The following is a 22,407-nucleotide window of genomic DNA, read 5'->3' as shown; positions in this document are numbered from 1 at the left end:
TTTTGTATTTTCTCGTTGATTTTAACAGTTTAATGATTCTTTATTATATTCGTTTACCATTTTATCAGAGTAAAGTAGCGAAACATTTTAAAAATTCTGTTAATCAACGATGTAAAGTTAATGAATTTGAAAACTATTAAAACAAAATTAAGTTACAAAATTTACAAACATAGATTAAAAGTTAGGGAAATTTTAAATATATATTAATTTATAAATTTTGATGAAATGTTTGTTATTTATGAAGCATTGGAACAACAGCTATGCATAGAAGCAAAAGTTTTCTGAGTAAAATTATTATCTAATTAAATATATAAAGTTTAATTTGCACTCAGTTGATTGATATGTAATATTTACTCATGAAAAAACAGTTTTTTCTAAAAGCAATCATTTTCGTTTATTAACTGTATTTAAAAAATCAACAACTCATTTTTTAATTAAATCATTTCTTTGTATGTATATGCATTGGAAATTAAAATTATATCAGTTATCATACGTCTATTGTGAAATACAAAATTATTACTATCGAAAAAATTCACACTACTATCAAGTTACGTAGTTTTATGTATTATTCTTTTGTGACATTTGATTCAATATTATTTTAATTGCTTAATTATTACTTTAGATATATCGAATATCTTCCTTTTTACTTCCTTTGGTAACGCGCGAGGTTTAATGATGAACAACTGCGTTACATTTGCTCACTTAGAGGCGGTATTGCAACAACTGATACAACCTCAGCAGAGTCTACCGTGCTTCGATGAATAATATCAAAGGCGAGTTGACACCTCCCGTGACTTCCTCTGTCAGACAAGAAAGCGAGGATAGGATAATTTTTATGGTCTCGAGAAACCTGGACGCTCTTATTAATTTTGAAGGATACGAGTTGATATTTTGATACACAATCAGTGAAACAATTATGTATGATTAACACATACGTATATTGCAAATAACGCAAAAATATTTTGTTCAGTAAATGTAATATAATATAAATATGCTTACCTCTACGGTTATTATTTAAGATGTTGTATGGAGAGAGATATTTCGAATAGTTCAAGATTCTTTTAATAAAATACTTAAACTTTTGACTCACTGTATCATTCGACCCCAGTGTTAAATAATAAACCTAGACTCGGCAAATTTCTTCAGGTACTCACACTTATATAAGTGTGAGTACCATATTGTATGTCCAACGCAGTCGGAGTTAACAGAACAGCAGCAACCTAGTATCAGCAGTTACCTCGATTACGACTTACTGATTAGCTTCCGCGTTTAGGCGGTTTTTATTAGAGCTTCTATTGTTTGAACAAATGTTTTCTATGACTACGGGTGGCTTTTTCGAGGCAAATTGGCTCAATAGTTAACAAACAAGATACCAGCTACTATCTGGCGCCAAGGGTCGTCTATCGCTTGATTTTTTTTGAATAAGGAAAAACGACAAATTTTAATTAGCTGTTCTTAATCGTTCGTAACACTTACGTTATAAATCTTTAGATAGACGTTCCATCAGATGAGTAGAATCGTAAAAATATTTAATTTTATTATGATGATTCATGTACTCCGAGTAAAATAATAAGTTTCATGTTGACAGTTGTTAGGAGATGTGGCTGTCATTAGTCAGACACTATTATGCGGCATTGGACGATAGAACATACATTATAATAATAACTTCAAGGCTTTATAATTAAAGTTCTATCAATATTTTTTTTGTGCATGAGATAATATAGCAAACAGAAAAAAAGTAGATGAAAAAAAAATTTGATGCATCATTCAATATATTTAATGACTTTGGAATAATGTACATTTGACAGTTAAATTTAGTTTTGATATGTAGAGGGCACAAAATATAATGTAAATGGGACAATGCTATTATAATAAAAAAAGAAAAAAAGTATAACAGCCCAAGAATGAACTTTGTTTTATCTCATGTGGGACTATAATGTGTAAAAATTTCACGATAACATGTTGCTCGTCTCACTCCCAAACTTGAGGTCGTTGGGTTATACAATGCTTGCAACTCTGGTCATTCTATTTTTGCTTAAGTTTTCATTTTACGTATTCCAATTAAGAAAAAATGTAACGAGTTGCTTGAATTTCAGAATCTAAGTAATTCCCATAAATTTATTATCTTAACTATTTAATTCAAAAAGTAAAACTGACAGACGTGTCATTTCTATGAAAGAAATTATTTAATAATTGAAAAAATACCTTCAATCTTTAGACTGAACTGAAAGTTTAGCTGAGTATTTAAAAGATATATGAAAGTATGCAAATGTACTTCCAGTTCTCTACCAGCTCCAAAACATTTATTCATTCCTGGCACAAATATTCACAAAAAATCTCAAAACGGAACAAAAGGGAAATTGATGATGTGGGCAGACCAAGTTGCACCCAAAGTCTATATTTTTTTTGCTTGAAATCAAATTTCATTGTAATAAATTATATAAAAAATATTTTGGTGTGATTATAATGTTAATTTACTTGAAAATGAACATATTTTTCTCTAAAAATTGAAAACAATTTTTTTTCAACCATAGTAATTCTAGAACATCTGACAGAGACAAATGTTCTTTTAGTGGCACCTCTCTACTGCATGCTAATATGTACGAAAGCTCCTCACTTGAATTATAATCCACTCGCGTAACAAGTATAAAAATTAAGTAATTTACCATGAGACACTAGATGTATTTATCACAGATTATTTAAATGAAAAATCACAATAAAAAAAGAAATTGATGAGTAATTAGTTTTCATCACAAATACAGTATATGTAAATGTAAATGTAAATACAGTAAATGAAGTATACCACTTTCTGTCCACAATAACACCGAGTTTTGAGTTTTTGTAACTGTTAGTATCAATTTCAATGTCCATTATTACTTCTCTGGCAACCTACCAATTTATGGTTGTATGAAAAGTTATTTTTTTGTAAAGGGTTGGGGGTAGAGTAAGTGAAATGTTTGTCCTACGCCTGTATATTGTTCAGTGATTTAAAAATATTAGAATATTGATGGCTAAACTCTTCCATAAACTTCATTCTATGGTAATTGAGTGACGATAGTAAAGACTATTATATTTTCAACAAATAAAAGTAGTTTACAATAATTGTTATTTCCAACAATATTTGTATTAAAATCCACAAATAAAAAAAAAAAAAAAGAAAGGAAACACAAGCGAGAAAATGAAGAATAAAAGCCATAAAAGCGATATTAAATTATAAAAAATATATTTTTATCGTAGCAATAAATTCTTCAATCGAAAAATATATGTCACATCATTTTATTGAGAATTCATGCATTTAGAATTTTATGGAATAAAAAATAACGAGAAATATATAGTTACAAAAAAAAAAAAAGGAAAAATGTAGAAGCATAAAACGATGGAATCGAGTTAGGAATTGGAGATGAAGCCAATCGAACGCGAGAACGTGGGGATTACGACTTAGATGAGAAAGTTGAGGGCAACGAAGTCTTATTCGTCGGACTATTAATTCACACTGCTCGTCGAGTACGATTATTTATAGTCGGTGAGGATGAGAAGATTGTGCTAGAAGTAAAAGAGACAAGGATATAGTGGAAATGGGAGAGAAGCGCATCGCGGAAATCCTGAAGAAAACGTGCAGAGCTCTTCGATCTGAGTGTAGGATCGATCGGGAAAGCTCAAGCTATCGCAAAAGATTCGGATGGCAGACGAACGGATAGAATGAATGAATCGGTGTGCAGTAACCGACGGTTGAAATCCCTTCTCACTGACTATCGACAATCTCGATTAACTGCAGCTTCGATAAACGAAATCTGTCTCATTCTCTCACCTAGCAATTTTCCTTCTATCTCGAAAATTATACCCACAGATATTCCAATAGCAGCGAGCGATCAAATTAAAATCATAATACCTCCGTTTTCCTTCTTAAAAGTCCCCTTAAACTCAATATAAAATTCCGTATATATTTTAATTAAGATTTGCTTTACCCGTTCAAGGAAATAAACTGAGTAAACGAATGCTAGAAATTATGCTCTAAAGACTCCCTTCCTTGAAATCAACAGCAACTGGCTTTTCAACAGAATAATGTCGACAGAACGTGGCGCCACAAGAAAAGAGATCGACGTCCCGCCTCGTTACTTTCATTCTTCCACTGAGAGTATAAATTAGAGGGGAACGTGGTGCCCAAGCACTTTTCTTCGCTTACTTCATCGAAGATAGCGAAAAGTTTTCTTTTTTTTTTTTTTACAGATATACTACGCTTTCATCACAAAAAAGTCAAGCTCGACTGCTGCACAACTCGAAGCTTGCTGTCAGGTTCTTCGGTTTTACCGAATTTAATCCTACAAACTTCATGTCCCGGCCAACTTCACTTCACTGGCTAATAATCGAATTGCAACTCTCTCTCTCGAAATTCGCACTCGGTCTTCAGCGAGCAATTGGCTCGTCAATCTTGAGTTTAATCGACCGACCAACACACGAACAAGGAGCAGAGCAAGACATAAGGAAGGATAAAGAGGCAAACAGAGTTATTTCGACTTGCGTTTATACCACTAGTAAACTCAAATTCAAGTGAGATAGAGAAATAAATATCGGAAGTTCATTTCTCTCTCTTAGTTTGATACGATGCTGTCTCTTACATTAGCTAGTCATGACGTCATACTTGCCCTCTAAAATCCTCACTTTCATATAGCCTATTTGCTACATTTACATCGCCTGAGTACGATTCACCTCTCTCTTTCTCTTTCAATATTTCGCTCATAGCTGAAGAATTGCAGAGGTCGATACACTCCCTCTCTATTTAACACTCACGTGCGCAAGCGTCCCTATTTTCTCTCTTTTCCTAACCCTTTTTCACTACCTATTCTCACGTCGTCCGCTGAAAGTGAGAACCATCCTTGAAATAAACACTAAACTACTGTATGCACATAGTTTTAAATATTCTTACCTCGTTATTTACATGGAGAATATTAAAAACACAAAATGATGAAATATTTTCCAAAAAACGTACAAGTATTAACGGTATATGTAAATGAAAAGAACCGTAAAAATGAATAAACTCTGTGGAAAAAAAAACCATGGGCTTTTGTTGAAAAGAAAAAAATTAACTTATTTTTCACGTGTTTATTTTGTTAAAAAGTTGTTGAAATCATAACCTCTAGTGCACATTCATGCAATTTCACTTGAACATAAGCGCGTGCGTCCACAAACTTACCCTCCAACGATATGACGTCACAAGGGCGGGGTTCTCGTTAGCATCACTCTCTTGTGTTCTATAAAACTCTTCTCCTCTTACTCCTCTCTCTCTCTCTCGACATGCCTCCATATTGTGCGCTTCGCTAGTCGAGCAACACGTGGAAAGAGTCGACGTTTGAACGGGTATACTATCCTGTCGACTGTAAAAATTAAGATGAAACTAACACCGCCTGACAGCAAATTGAAGGGAGAATTTTAACCCATTCTAGCTTATTTTACACTGAATTTTTTTGTTATTATTTTTAATGATAAATGGCCTTATTATTTTTACATCAATTCTCGTTCAAGCTTGACGTTAAATTGAAAGGCACCTATCATCCTAGATAACATCTCTATATTTCCCCCTGCAAATTCCCAAATAATAGTTTATAAATAAAATAAAAAATGGTTGATGGATTTTAAGATATTCTTCATAATAATTTTTTTTTATTAATAATTTAACAGGATGATAAGTAAATCATCAATCTGAGGAAGCTTAAAACATTCAATAAATAAAAAATTAAAGAAATTTTTATTCTTTCATGCTATACTGTATCTTTTATTACGAACAGATAGAAAAAGTACTTCCTCAATGATGAGAAGTAAATAAAAAAAAAGTAAGAATAAAGAATAGAGAATAAATAATTTTAATATTTGTAGAATACTGTATAACAAAATGATATTTTTAACATTTATTTTCAACACTTGACTATCTTGTTGTTAAAAATAAATATATTACGCATGTAAATTTATTTTTCGATAGTTAATTAGAGTTGATATTAAGGTCTAAGTATGTATGTTCATCACTGATCTGATATGAGACTGTCAATTAAAGTGGAATCATCGACTTTATGTAAGATATTTCATAAATTATGAGATGAGCACGCAACATCTATCATAATGAACTTTACGAAATCAATGTGATGGAAATTAAATACTAGAATTATTACTAAATACCCAAAAATCCTGGAATGTAATTAATTAATTAATTTTCATCCATTTTTCAATCACTTGGTTTATTAATTGAGTCATAAGTAAAACTTTAACGAACTATGATTAACTTGAAAATCAATACATCTATAGATGTATTATACAAAATATATTTCGTGTAATCATGGAAGGAATTAATGATTAAAGGGGTTTTTTGGGTATTTATTTTTTTATCATAATCACATTAATGAATGCAATTTTAATTTCCAACGTTCTCTAGAAGTCAAAAAACTATTTTAAATCGTTTTTCACTACCAATATATACGATAGCTTTTAAATTACGAATTACATTTATTCTAATTTAAAACAACCATCATTTTGATAAATTATTTAATTGGTTGTTTGTACTTGACAATAATGATAATAAATCAATCTCGGTTTTAAATGATTTGGATGATTTGTATTTTACAAGAGGATTAAAATTATTTGGAAAATAATTCTTGTAAATGAATCACCAGTGAACTATTCCATTTAGAAAATGACGTGAATATTTTCTGTATGAATTTTATCGCAGTTCTGATTTATTAATTGGAAAATTTATTACGCATAAATAAACACTCATGCACGTTTATTATCAACAGCACTGGTAGTACTATCGATAAATCAAATTTTAAGAGTTGAAAGAAGTTGGAGTAAGTTGATACATGAGGCATAATAATACACCGACTGTTTCTCAAAATGTATAAAAGATTAAACCAACAAGTAGCGGTTAAGGGATGAATCATGATGAAAAAGTTTTATTTTAATATTTGCAGTTTTTTTTTAATATGACATATTCTCATGTTACGTTTAATTTTCAATCTAAAAAACATTCAGTGGTCACAGCTAAACAATTCTACTTGAAATTCATCACAAATTTGTCTCACCATCGATCATAAGAAGAATAATGTTTAGCAAAAATAAAAGTAGAGGAAGGGTGGATAAAGTGGAACGTAGGAGCAAAGTGAAACACTCGAGAAAATGTATTAATTTATTAAAATAAGTTTGAAAACGCTTATTGCACTATTTGTTTATCAAATTTTTAATTTATTAATGCTTAAAAAATTATTCGAATTTGTTAATATTATGGATAATTAGTTCATTTCTATTTAAATTACACATTATTTCTTACTTCAAATATCTGTAAAGTTTAAAAAATATCAATTTCATCATTATCGCATTATTGCTAGCAAATCCCAGCTGGGGTATTTTTTTATGAAATTTATTTTTAAGTTTAGCAACCATCCCATTCTTTACTAGTTTCTATTTAAGCAAACATTTAAACGTTACTCTATACAACTGTACGAACATTAAACTGAGTAGTAAACCTTTTTTTTATTTAAGTTTATTTATATTAACGATTGTTTTAAATTCTACATAATAATATTCGTTCTCACTACATATAATGAGTTCACATACAAATTTAAATTCATGCACATGACAATGTATTCGCTTTTAGATATAAAAGAGCTTTATATTTTCCTGCACTCAGCCCTTTTGCCAACGATTCATCACCCATATTTGCATAGAGTAATGCTGCATTTTTGCCACGTTCCTCTCACATTCTAGCCTAAACTTGATATACTCTATATCAGCCTCTAAGCAATGCAGATATCCTAGTCTTTCAACTTTATACACATATTTTGCTTTCAACTTGCAATTATGATTTTAATTATGCATCATTCGAGCATGAAATTTTTTACAAACTACAAGAGAAAATTATTTTGTAAAACAAAAAAAAACTTTGGTTGAAGAAATTGCTGGAAACTTTTCAATATTTTTTGAACTTGAGTTTTCATCTTTATTTTACTGGATTATAATTACTATAGTAACTGACATTTATGAGGATTAAAAAAATTTTTGTTAATGAAAAAATACTTACCCATTTTGGGAGTTTGTGACGATTTTAATAAATTCTACTTTAACGGGAAAAGTAAATTTTTTTTTATTAAAAAACTCACGAGCAGTATTCAATAAAACAACTTTTTTTAGTACTGTGATTTGGATTGCAAATAAATTTTTCTAAAAAAAAAGAAATAAACGCAGTAGCAAAAATACGCAATGATATACTTTTTTAAACTTAGAGTACACTAATAAAAAAAAAAATAACCATCATAAAGAGAGTGACATAAAAATATATATTTTGTAAACTGCATTTGAAGTGGTCATATACGTTGATCAGTTCTGAATTTTAGTCTCGGAAATTGGCAACCTGTGACATTAAACCCCAGGCATATGTCCGCACCATCTGCATGTGTTTGTTAACTTCGGTCCTAACTGAAATATTCAGCAATGATATGAATAACCACAAACAAAAAATTGATTTCAAAGTTTCTATCTATAAATTATTATAAAAGTTGGAAATAAAAAAAAATAGTCGGAGCAAATTTTGGGTTCAATAAAAACGCAATTTCAATCAATGAAAACTTTCATCAATTTCACATTCATCTCTGTCTATGTTTCTACAGTTTATTCGCTCAGTTGTAAGTTTTCCATCTATCCATACCGAACGCATGAGTGATTTCGAAAGTTGAGACGTTTTGCCATGAGGTTACACAATGGGTTGTTCTCTATCACAACATACATAGAACAGCTTAGCAGTTATAAGAAGTTTCCTAACTAGTTCCTCCAACCGACGGACTTGTTACGCTCCCGTTTCACTTCCAATGCACTACATGTCTGCATATACTTATAATGTGCCTTTACGACTACATCAGATGGTTTTCATGCAAACTATGTTACTCGTATCCCTTTAGATATGTCTTAGTTTGCGATTGGATTCATAAATAAGCATCAAAGTTCAAGTATAATATAATAAATTGATGCAAACTTCTTTTTACTGAAAGTATTTACCTTTTATTATGAAAGATTACTTTTTGTACTGAAGAAGTTCTTCTATTCATAAATGTCTGACGATAAAGAACAATATTATTTTTAAAAACGGTTATTTTCATTAATCGTTAAAGATATTTTGTATTTATTATTACTCATAAATTTTGAAGTTACATCAAATACATCCTTAAAAAAACTTGGAAGTTTCTTCTACAAATTAGATCCATGTTGAGTTATTCACATTTCTATGTAAATCAAGAGTTTTCAATAAAAAAATTAATAATAAAAATATAGTTATACTTCACCTATCAATGATACAGTTTGGAATTTTGTCATCCAATTGACACACATTAATGGAATTTATAAGTGAGTGAACGAAAAAATCTTGATACAAAACAATAATTTTTTCAATTACTCCCAACAAAAGAGTTTTATTTTTACGTATAAGTAAAATAAAAACTATTATGTGATTTTATTGCAATTAACAATAAGTATAACATTAAGATTAACTCAATAATTAATTATTCCAGTGATTACTTCTACGGCCAATAAAAAACTTTAGAGAAGCACTTTATTTGTACTTGAAAGTATGTTTGTTCTTCTATTGTTATTTATAATAATGGGCCGATTCTTCTAAGTATGTAAATAAAACTTTGTCAAATAAATAATTCAGCAAACTTGAACAGAAAAACATTCGTAGATCGTTATTGAACTTAATTATTTTTTATTTCAACTGTGTATTCGTAGTTGCTCACTGACAAAAAAATTTTTATATTTGATATATGTTAAAACGTTTTTATAATAAATAAGTAATTAACTAAAAATATTTTCTCTCAATATAAACAAATTGTTATTTCTGGTAAAATTATACAGAAATAGAATATTGAAGAAAGTGAAAAATCAATAAAATGTGTTTAAAGAGAAAAAAATAATTTATCCAAGTATATTAAAACAGCATATTTTAATAATTGACATATTTATAACATCAGTTAGAATGATGTACAATCAAATATTTAGTTTTATTTACTTGACTGATCTTTAAATCATATTGTACAAATTCAAGATTGCAAAAAACTTTTCCATTTCTAGTAAATATTTGAGAAAACAAAAAAATTATTCAGTTAGCTCTTTCAAACCTCACGAAGCATAAAAAAAAACTCTGAAAGGAAATAAAATTGCACAGGTGGTCGATCAATTGAAAGTAGAATATTTAATTATTTCATGAGCGATCATTTTTTCAAGTTTGCAAGCTAACATTGACTTATATAAGTATTCAATAAAAGAATCCAGTGATGGAGAGCATAAAAAGAAAAAATGAAGTCTTGAAGAAAAGGAAGAAAATAAGGGGTTTGCCAAGCCGACAATCTTCGATGAAGAGAAATTACCTGAGAAAAGAGGCCTCAACGAAGAAACTGAGATAAAAAAAGAGATGGTCTTTTAAGAAAGATAGACTGATCTTATAGTAGTGGCAAGTTTCCAAGAGTCATCTAAAATCCACCCTTATTCTTTTTCAAGCAGCGGTGCCCACTTCCGCAACACCCGGGGCCACAATAATGTCGCATAAAGTCGGAAGACTATCATTTGCTATAATCTTACGATGCCTTCTCCATGAATTTTGAGTAACCTACCCTTCTTCCTGGATGTTTGGCTCGCAAATATCTCCAACGACTATTCAGTGCATTTTGGAATGAGCACAGAATCCGATCGGACGGTTCTCTCGTGCGTAATAAAGCAAGAACTGATGGTAGCTGATGGCGTCGTTTGCAGTATCGGCATGACCTACAGTCCTAAAACCTCCCGCCACTTCTATATATATATATATATATCTTATCCTCATACTCCTGTCTAATCCATTCCTCATCCGAAGTCACTCTCGGCACTCCTCCTACATTTTGCAAACGCATAGAACCTTCATGATTGCGTTCTTGTAAATAATACTTAACATCATTCTTTCCCCTCATATCTTTCAACCTATTTTCCTTTTCTTTTTTACATTTCTTTCATATGGAAACCACTTGGTCGATGGTCAAAAGTCGACTACTCGTCACGATATACGCACTTTTCATCCCTCTTTATTCTTCACTCAACGGAGCGCGCCATGCGCGACGCTTGCGCTCCAACATTATCGTCAGACGGCGCCCAAACACTCCTACCGTCACCGGCACGACTACCAAGCTACGAACATTGCTGCTTCCAGTCAGCCTCCAGCGAGCCACAGCTTCCCACCCTTACTCTCTACGAGTCAGTTGATATTTTATTGTGTGACTGAAAGACGAAAGCATCACTTAACCACTCGCAGGCTGTTTTTAAGTTTTCCTTTAAGTTTGTTTTCTTAAATTTGACTTGGTGCATTGTTTAAAGTTTTACTCAAAAGTTCTTATATTCAACAGAATCTCTGCGGTTTTTTTTCTTTCAGAACTTGCGACTCTTAAGAACAAAATAAACAATTTAATTAGTGTTTTTAAAAAAAAAATCGAAATGTGTTAGTGGGTCTGTTTCTTCTTCCTTTTTCTACATTTCATCTTTCTCTCCTTCTGCCATCTTTTTCTATCAGCTTTTCAATATTCTGCAATCACCTGTCGGATTATTGACTTTTAAATGCATTCTCAAGATCTCGTCTTCCAAAGTAATCGGTGCAAGTGACGACGCATTCCACCTGTGTGCGAAGTGCTTTACCGTGACTTAAAGTGGGGCAGATGCGAGTTGAGTGCACTCGTAACACGCGAGAAATACGGGTAACAAAAGGGAAAACCATCGGGTGGGGGGGGTTGAAAGCCAGTGGATAAACTTACTTTCAACGATATTGTAAAAAAAAAATCGTGCCAGTGACGATTCTCTGTCAAGGAAACAGACGACCAAAACACAAAAGGTAGAGGAGTAAAGTTAATATATACCAAAAAAAGCTAACAAATTGTTAGTGAAAAAGCAACAGAGGACAGTACGTGCGGCGTGCCGTTCTCTCGTCGTCGTCGTGCGATGCTCGAGGCTGAAGAGAGTCGAAAGAGACGAGAGTCTTCACGTTCCAAGAGGTAGCACAAAAGGTCGCGTGCAAATCAGCTGCTGTTACTCTCTCGTCGTCCACGGCGACGACGACGACGACGAAAACAACAACAAGACGAAGAATTTCCTCAGATAAATCAAAAAATCACATTTATTGCTGAAGTCGTCACCTTTCAGCTATTTTTTACTAAACTCAAAAGCCAAAAGTTGAAACAAAATTCCGTTGAATTTGTCTTAACGTGCTCGATGAAGTGTAAACGTACTTGATTCACATTTTATCTTCACACACCATCTCATCGTCTTCGGTTGTTCCATGGCAGCAAGGATGCGGCAAAACGAATGCCAACGTCAATGAGAATATCAAAAAGCGACACGTACAAGTCGTCAATCTCTTTTCAACGTAAGGTAGGAAGAGTTAAAGAAGAAAAAAAAAACCAAGATAATTTGATAATTTGACGACTAAGTTTGAGCATACAGTGAATGGAAATAAAGAATATATATACGTCTATACACTTGTAAAAAAAAGTGCGAAGACATTCAAGGCTCTCCCTTATAATTCCTCTTTTCCATATCCTTATTATTTTCTATAAGGACAGTTCCTTTTTTAAAATCTAGCTTAAAGCATAGATAATATTGTATTATATAAATAAATCTCTATCCTAGAATTTTTAGTACGTAGTAAGTAGAAATAAACGAGAGCAGGCTTAGGAGTAAACTCCTTTGTGGAGAAACAAGATTAAAATAAATAACACATTAAATAAATTCACTAAAAGTATTAATAAAAAAAAAAATTATTCTAACAATTAATACAATAAAAAAAATCGTCATAAAATTTTATCCTCATTGTTATATTGTTGTAGAATTAATAGAATAAATAAAACAGGTCGGAGCAGTACGGGTGACATAGCCTTCTTAAAGCCTGAGTGATAATTAATTATCATCATCGGCGTAATTAGCACGGCACTCAATTGCTATAAGACAGAATCAGACTAAGAGAGAAAGGGAGAGGGAAATAGGTGAGATTGATTATAATAATTGTAATAAAGAACATAGAGTAAAGATAATAAAATACAAGAGGAACGAAGAATAGAAGTGGATGGATCGAATATTGAATTGAGGATATCGTATTATAACGAAAGAGAAATGTCACGGGAAATAAGTACGAGTAACGTTAAATTACATTACGTAGCTGACGAATAAAAGTACCTTTCGTTGTCGAGTCTTCAATTCTTCCTTCCTTCTCTACTTTTTCTCTTCGTCGACCTCACGGGTCAAAAAACACGTCATTATTTTAACGTTGGCAATCAGAAAATAACCTAAAGACAATTTTTCCTCGCCTTTTCTTCTCCTCCTTCCTCCACGCGTCTTAAACGCGTCAAGTCCATAAAAGTGGACTTTAATATACGAAAAAACGGGAGCAAGGGGACCAATTTACTCGCACTCTCGCGTCACATACCATAGTTTATTATTTTATATTCAATATTGTTCTGTTTTATTTGCTCGATAATAACATTAACATAAAATTAGCTGAAATATATAAATAAATATGAATAAGAGAAAATATTAATATTATAAATATAAGATAAAATAAATAATTGTGTACAATATAATTGTCACTGAAAGGTATTGTTTTCTTTCTATATTATCACTACCTTACGATATTTATTTCCCAACTCTCCCCTTATTATTTGGGCCGTTTTATAACGCACAACTGGAGCAATAAATCAAGATAAAAATATTTAAAAAATCAAGAACTGTCTGACAACGTGGAAAGACATTCGTGATTCTAAAAATTATTTTTTCAAGATTGAATATTTTGCCAAGTAGTTTAGAAACAATTAGTGTGTTTGTTAGAAGAAGACGGGCTTGTTTTAATCAAAGCGAGCCGACACAAAGTGGAATACCGAAACGTAGGCGATGTCGCCATCTTGAATCGGGCATGTTGGCCCTGGCCTCCCTGAGATGCGACGAGAGGTATCCAAGTGGTCACAAAAAGGTAGACAGGGTCGTCACCACGAGCCATCATCAAATTGGGCCTTTGTCGTCGCTGGTATACGTGCTGATGGTGGTGTTGCTATCATCCGCCTCGTGTGTGGCAAAGCAAGAGGGGCAATTGACGCCAGAGAGTCGAGATCTCGAGGTCTCTATAACGACACAAGTGCCGTGGATGCGATAGCAAGAGCTTGGATCGAAGGTGCAAGTCATGCCAAGCTACGAAGGCGCGGTCATGAACGTCATCAGCGCCAGTAGTCTGGCGTCGACGAGCATCTTCGAAGAAAATATGAGCACCTCGGTTGACTGGTCCCAATCAAGCAGCAGTATCAGCGGAAATACAATCATTACGTCGTCATACGAATCTACACCATCACCTTCATCAATCACGACTCATTTAGATGACAAAGCCCATCAAAAGACTTGTGGTGCTTGTTCGATAGCCCTCAATTCTCACAACGAGCAAGCACTAATCAACAAGCATAACGTGACAGACTGGGTGGTGGCAAAGGAAAGCCAAGGAGACGGTGAGGAAGAAGAAGACGAAGGATACGCGTCTGGAGACGAGACTGTTGAAGAAAGGACTTTTGAATCTGATATTGGTAGTGAACTCGTTGAAGATTCTAGTCTTCTTTTTAGCTTCGACGAAGATCTGGGAACAATGGAGGATCTTAATGTTAGCCAATTTAACGAAAGCTTATACAATGCAACGTGCTCTAATGAAACTTACATTGTCTTAGGTGATAGCTTATATCCATCAGGTTACAGTCTTCTTCAGATTATCTTAGCTTCGATAGCAGCGACCATTTTAATGATTGTCGTCGTCGTCGGAAATATGTTGGTCATAATTGCTATTGTTACTGAAAAAGCATTGAAAAATATTCAGAATTGGTTCATCGCTAGTCTAGCAGTGGCAGATTTTTTCCTTGGCCTTGTTATCATGCCCTTCTCCCTTGCTAATGAAATCATGGGTTATTGGATATTTGGTTACTGGTGGTGCGATATATATTCAGCAATGGACGTGCTTCTATGTACCGCGAGTATAATGAACTTGTGTCTGATAAGCCTTGACAGGTACTGGAGCATTACACAGGCAGTGGAATATCTAAAGAAGAGAACACCCGCTCGTGCTGTTCTTATGATAGCTCTTGTGTGGGTGATGGCAGCCCTCGTATGCATTCCACCTTTGCTGGGTTGGAAAAGGCCAACTCCCGAAGAGGAATATCCCAAGTGCAGGGTAAGTCATTTTATGGTTTACACTTTAATCTGATCCATACTAAATTAAAGGTGTAATTATGCATGACTAAACAGAAAACTCTACTAATTATTTTTAATTAACGAACTTGTACACGGTGAAACTTTCAAATGCATTTACTCTAATCATCATCTCAAATGAATCTTTGTATTTGCAGAAAATGATCATTAAAATATATTTATAAATACTTTCAAGTTTTTAAGAGTATTTACAGATATTCCCTGCGAATAATGAACACGAATAACTGAGAATATTCTTTTTTTGTACTTTTTTAAAATTGAATAATTTTGAGCCAACAAAAGTATCTATATTTTTCATAAAATATGTAGAGTTTATTTGAATTAAAACTTATCTTTCAGTAATTTTTTTAAAGTTAAAATTTTTCTCCTTAATGACAATTTTTTTGCCTAACAATGAGAATGTATTTCAGCTCCATTAGTTTCCTACAACATTATGAATAATTCTATCATCATCTGAAAATTAAAAAGAATATCTCGACAACATGTAGATGTTACACTGGTTGTCTAATATCAGATTTTAAGTAATTACTTGTCTTGGATAGTCTCTCATAGATCAACATGTAACACATGCTTCATTATAGCCACATACACGTCGTCAATATTTAAAATACAATATTTTGCTTTAAAACAAATGATTAATATGATTTTTACAATTAATTTCATATTGTTTTATAGAACTAAACAAAAATAAATTTATTTTAGTGATATAACTTGAAAAAGATAATTGAACAAAATTTCTTAATAAAAGCTGTCTAATTTTTTTGTGTAGGGACGATATTCTAGTTTTCAATGTACTTTTTTGCGGAACTAAAATTTATATCGAATAATATTCTTATATTCTAATCGAACCTTTATCTGTAAATTGACCTAATTCATAATGTTTACTCACTCGAAATTTCTGTTGGTAGCTAATAAATGGCTTGCAATTATTAACGTTTTGCTATACCTATGATAGTAAAATGGTCTGAGAATTATTAATTAATCATTTTAGTCAGAGTAAATAACAAATATATTAAATGAATAACTTATTAAAAAATAATAATGTTAAATTTCTTGTAACTATAAATTGCTAGAGCTTGCAGAGATAAAAATTCTCTCAAGAGTATAAATTTTTTTTTACAATTTGATTTTTCAATAAACTATTGAAAACTCTTTGATCGAAATTTTTTCAACATAATCGTTTGACGCAACGAAAAAATGGTTAGTGAAATAAATTCTAAATTTCGAGGAAGCTCTTATTTTATGTAAAAAATATAATGAACTGTAAAAAATAGAATAAACCTTTTATTGATGATGAATGATTACAAAGTAAAATTTTTCAAACGATAAGAACATTTTTTATTTTACAAGGTGAAAATTATGTGAACAAAATTGAATTTGAATCAAATGAAAATTGTAAAATACGTTTATGTAAATCAGAAGCTTTTAAAAAACGTAAAATATATTTTTTTATTACTTTTTGCTTAAAACTAAATTATCCTCTAAAAAATTCCATTGTCTGTGAAATAATAAATTTCATATTTATAATATTTCAATCCTAAAATCAATTTTCCTTGCAATAATCTTAATTCTTTCAAATACAATACACCCATGGAATTGAAATTTTTTAAGTACAATTTATTTGTATTCATCATTAAATACTTTCGCAACAGATTAGATGCAAATCTAAAGCATATTCAAATGAAGATTGAAATTTAATTCCTGGACTCTTTCGAGTATCTGAAAATTGCAATTACGGTATGTTCTCTAGCTGAGTCTATCTTGTGGAATCATCAACATTTATAATAAAGGAAAAGTTTAAAACAATTTTTATATCTATTACAAATATCCTTTTCCCTCGTATTTTCTGTCATCTGTTTTCTTTTAGTAGCTCTATTGTCCGGAAGTAAGAGCGAGGAAAATAGAGACCAAGCTGTTGGTGGATATGAAATGTATTATTTTTTATTTTATTGGATTCCCTGCAGCAGTACAAATAAGGTACACACACATCGTTGACCCATTTTGAAAAACCGAGCATACGTTGAATGAAACCAAATAGGTACTATCTTAGGTAATAAATCCCAGCTACTTCATTCTTTTTCTGTGTTATAGTCGGCCATTGAAGTACATTGAGCCACAGGGAGAAATAAAATGATTTTGGTTTCAAGACCTTCTTGGTTTCGATTGATGTTCATTTCAATTGTCAACGTGGTCAATGTATGTAGAAAATCCCTGTTACCATTAAAGGTTTCGGACCAGACATGAACGATGTATTATTGACGAGTGATCATTAAAAAAAATGGGAGAATTGATAGACTTGTGTGAAAAAGTGATGAGCTAATTTTCCTTTCAATATGGTGTATAGAAAAGGATTCACAGTGGGTACTCTACCAATTTTTATTGGATACAGTTTTACAATCGAACTTTCAATTTACTCTCCACGTACAATTCTTTTTTCCTCCTGAGACCAATGTTGACTATCCTCTTTTTCCAATTGCTCTTCTGAGTTACACTTAAAGTTGAAAAAAGTAAATTTTGTAAGTACTCAACCATCAGTATTTGATGAAAATAAAGTGAAAAATTTTATCAATGAAAATAAATTGTTATTTATTCACTTTTAAAGTTTTTTAAGTCAGTAGTAAAGTAATCTATCTATCTAAAGTACGTTGAATAAGATATTTTTCCTCAAGTAACTTTCAAAAATAAAATTACATTGGAAAAATATAATGTTTCAAAAATTTTAACTACACCAAATGTAAGAGAAAAATACCTTCAAAGTAATTATTAAATTATCGTCGAGTACAGATTAACTTAACTTTCCTTATTTTACTTAATTGAGATGCCTTAATTAGTTTCATTAAATTTTAAGTTTACGAAAAGTTTATTGTAGAATTATACTCTTTATAAAAGAAATTAAACTTATAGTAAAAATATCCTGAGGCTGCTGTAAATGATTTTTATTAAAAAATTTAAAAAATTTTTGAATAAAACTTTCTTATGTGAAGTATTGACAGCTCGAGAACAATTATTATTATGGAATGTAATATATGTCAAAGAAATATTTTTTTCTATATTATAAAAAAGTTGTAAACTTTGGTTGAAGAACACATTGGATCTATCAATTTATGTACATTAGAATAAAGATTGTCGTAAATCTCTCAACTCTAATTGAATAAGGCCTAAAACTTTCTGTCTCCAATTTTGTTCTTCGGCGATATCTTGAAAACAGTTTAATCAATTCTAATTAGAAGCTTCTTCTTCAATACATTTCAGAGTAACCTGAGATTGATCAAATTTTGAGTTAAATGAGTCACGCTATCCTCATGAATAATGAAGAAAAGTTAATAATTTTGAAACATATTCTTTTTTTATATAAAAAAGGATTATAGGTTTTTCCTAATATCCAGTTAAGTTTATTATTTTAATTATAAGAGTAAATTCCCAACAAAAGAGTTGTTTTCCAAACTAGTCACCTGTAGATCATTTGGATATATCCAAGTATGAGCCATCAGTTACCGCTCAAAAATAATATTTAATAATTTGTAATAGTGTTAAATAGTTATTAAAGAGAAACAAGTTTTTATAATATTCAATTATTTCTGACATTTATGTACCATAAATGTTTAAGAATAATTATATCATTACTATGAAATGTAAATTATTATAAAAAATTATCGTGAACACTATTCAGTTGTTTTTAATAATATTTACTGTAAAAAATAAGATCATGTTATTATTAATAATTTTCATTTTTATTTTTTTCTATTTTGATCTCTTATTTGATATTTAATAATGATATTGAGTTATTATTGATAATGTTTAATTTTGTTTCATAAATCGAATAATTCATACATTCCATTAAACTATTCATAATAATGATGAAAAATAATTATTAAGCATCATAAATGTTGACAATAATATTTAAAATGAGTTTTGTGAACAACTTTAGTGACAGAATCTTGTTTTTCAAAGAGTTTAATGGCAAAATAAAAAAAAATTCTGCTTCAAGTTTTATTAAAAAAAGCAATTAACAAATAATTTTTAGAAATCTATACACTTTTTATATTATTAAAGCATTTTATGTATTCAAAATACGAAAACCAAGTTGGAGGGAAGTTTTTTTAAATTCTGACTTATTTTAGTACTTTTTTGTAATATTTCCAAGAGAGTGAGATATACGTAATGGTATTTTAATGTTATTGTCTCACGATTGTGCATGCCTATAACATCGTGTCATAAAACAAAGTTTTTCACCCTCGTACGTACCAGCATAAATGTACATGCATCGTATTTTCTTAAACAAAATTATTTCATTCGAGTGTCTAAATTAAAATTGCCTTGAATTTCATTATTTAATCCAATTAATTTGTTGGATAAAGTGCCGATTTTATTTCAATACTTTAATGCTATGTTATATTAATTATCACAGATAAATTTTATTGCATTAAAAAATTCATACAGAAAAGAATTTTTAATCTTTACTAAAATTTTTTCGTTTATAATCAAATTATGTATAATTTTACAACTGATCTATTAACTATCTATTAACTGTCAAAGTGTAAATTACACAAAAGTCAATAAACTTCCTCTACATTTTTATTCAAATTTAACAATTCAATTTATATATGTATTTATTCATATCAGCTAAAATGACAAGAATGGCAAAAAAAGAATCATGATTATTCTATACTCACAACAAAACAAAATTTATGTACTCAATTGAAAATGTTTTTATTTTTAACATACATAACTATTTCTATCTATTGATGCATAGATTTTTTTAATAAATTGCACATTTATGTAAAATCATATGTTATTGTGCATAAATCTCTTCCATTATTCATGTAATATTGCTTTATTCTAACCATAAGTAATTCTTTTTATAGAGTAATCAATTTTAATATGGTCCGTATATACAATTACATAACTTCACTTTTTGGAAAGTGATTTAGATTTAGAATATTAAATAAAATAACTCTTGGAAACGTCATTCATTAAATTATTGCAAGAAAAAAATACAATAGAAAAATCTTTTTTCAAAATAATAAAAGATATATAGTAATTATAAGTGGAATAGTAATAATAATAATAATCATCATCATAATAATAGTAGTAGTTTATGATAATACCAAAAAAGTTTCTCCCCTAAGTATTTTCATGAGTTGGCAAAGAGATTGATTGACAAAAAACCGGCCTCAAGGATTGCCTTGAAACACATTGATAAAAATTAGCAAGCAGCCCTTGTTTGGTTTTTTGCTATGGTTCAGTGCTCGCAACTTTATTCTGAAACGTAATGACACTATTGTATTTTTTTTCTCTACACTTGTTTTATGTGTATATAAATTTAATATTTGCCAGTAAAGTGTATTTTTTATTTTCTAGATACTGTACAATATCCAATATTAGCATTTTGACTGATGCAATATTACTAGTTTTAGAACGACACGTCCAAGAATGTTCCATTCTAACGATATTTTGTGAATTCTTTCTATGCAACGTACACTCATACACATGAGTAACACTTTCTATCATGTATTCTCGCTAGAATGATTTCCAATTCAATGAATACTTATTGATACTCAATTCTACACTGTGAAGATACCGTATTGGATCTTTGGAAATACCGAGCATTTTCAGAGATTCGGAGTGATGAAAATAACTATACTATTGATTTTTCTTGTCATTAACATGTACATGCTAAAAACTTTTCCAATTAATAAATTTGGGTAGAGTTGCGTTCTGGAGACGCCTCAAAAAATAAATTATTTGTGCTGGGTTACATTTAAATAGTGAATAAGTTTATTTAGGCCATATGAGGAACGGCGTAGAGCATGTGGAGGGAAGCCACGTTTGACGAATACAAGTACGATTTGAAGCGAATTATATTGACTGGTGAAATAGCTTAACTGGTAGAGCAGCCAGCGCGTAACTGGAAAGTCCGGGTTTGACTCCCGGTCTAGATAGAATATACTTTTCACCAAGAATCGTGCTGGGCTAGTTATGGAGTTGTACATATATGTTCAATTGGCTAAAAGTAGAGGTACCCCCTGGAAGAAACTATATCCCTAAATTTTATTAAAAAGTTTCTTTCGATAGTGTTGTCAGTACAATTAAGAAATATAAATGTACTCACAATTTTTAACTTCCCAGTGGGAACTTATTGTGATGGGTCCGATTTTGCGAATCACAAATTTTGACAAATCTCCACGTTTCAAAGTCTCCAGCATCGAATACAATAGTTTTTAAATGGACATGTGTATGTGTACGCATGTGCGTTCGGAATTATCTTTCGTCTTGATTATCTTGAGAACAAAAAATGATATCAATATGGGACCAGTTGCATTTGACACATAATTACGCAACTTAGAGCTCATGAGTTTTTCAGAAAAATCAGTCGGGCCTTTTTTTATACAATATCAAAAAACTGAAAGAAATTGTATTCTAGCTGAATTGTATCATTCTTTTCACTGAGAAGTAAGTAGCGTGGGCCTTTTAAGTCGCACCCAGACCACTGGAGAGCGCTGATATTTTATGTATATTACTCAAAATTGTGATTTGAACTTCATCAGTTTTAAATTATAAAAAATAAAAGAACTGTTAGATGCATAAATTATTGAAGAGCCCAAAAGTGGAGTTTCTTAATCAATTTATAAATTATCAAAAATTTGTTATGTTAACTCTACTACTGCAATGAATTCAATTAATTCGATTAATAACGAAATTAATTGCAACATGGCTCTAACAAAAAGTGACCACTATTAAATTTAAATTTATGAAAAAATTAATCACATGTAACTACTATGGTTTGTCAAAATGAATTTTACCGAGATAATTTCAAATATAATTAAAAGCATTTTTTTCAGGTCTGAAAAAGAAAAGAAAAATTATTAAAAGATTTATAGTATTATTCAATCATAATCAATTTAAAATGGAATGGACTAAATGTTTTTTTTTACATTGTTACACGAAAATTTATTTGTTAGCGAACAACAATCATCTAAAACATTCAAAAAAATGTTACTATTTTGTTATCAATTTATATTGCCAGTTTTTTTTCCCATTGCTAAATAGTGAATTCGAAAAAACTACCCTACAATTCAGTAGTATGTTTTACAATTTTTTTTCGTAGTCTATTGAATGAAGAAAGAA

The 22,407-nt window shown here is 30.6% G+C and overlaps 1 protein-coding gene across 1 annotated transcript; it reads left to right on the top strand.

Annotated features, from left to right (window-relative positions):
- The first annotated feature begins 11,750 nt into the window (after nucleotides 1-11,750).
- Nucleotides 11,751-15,274, top strand: LOC118073546 (alpha-2C adrenergic receptor-like). Its single transcript, XM_035094114.1, has one exon. The coding sequence runs from the start codon at nucleotides 14,216-14,218 to the stop codon at nucleotides 15,272-15,274; it is 1,059 nt and encodes a 352-aa protein (XP_034950005.1). The 5' UTR covers nucleotides 11,751-14,215.
- The last annotated feature ends 7,133 nt before the right edge of the window (nucleotides 15,275-22,407 follow it).

This window comes from Chelonus insularis, unplaced genomic scaffold, assembly GCF_013357705.1.
Source record: "Chelonus insularis isolate UGA/USDA-ARS -01 unplaced genomic scaffold, ASM1335770v1 scaffold_303_pilon, whole genome shotgun sequence".
Lineage (NCBI taxonomy): Eukaryota > Metazoa > Arthropoda > Insecta > Hymenoptera > Braconidae > Chelonus > Chelonus insularis.
Note: the sequence above shows the minus strand (reverse complement) of the source record. Positions and strands in the feature narration are given on the sequence as shown.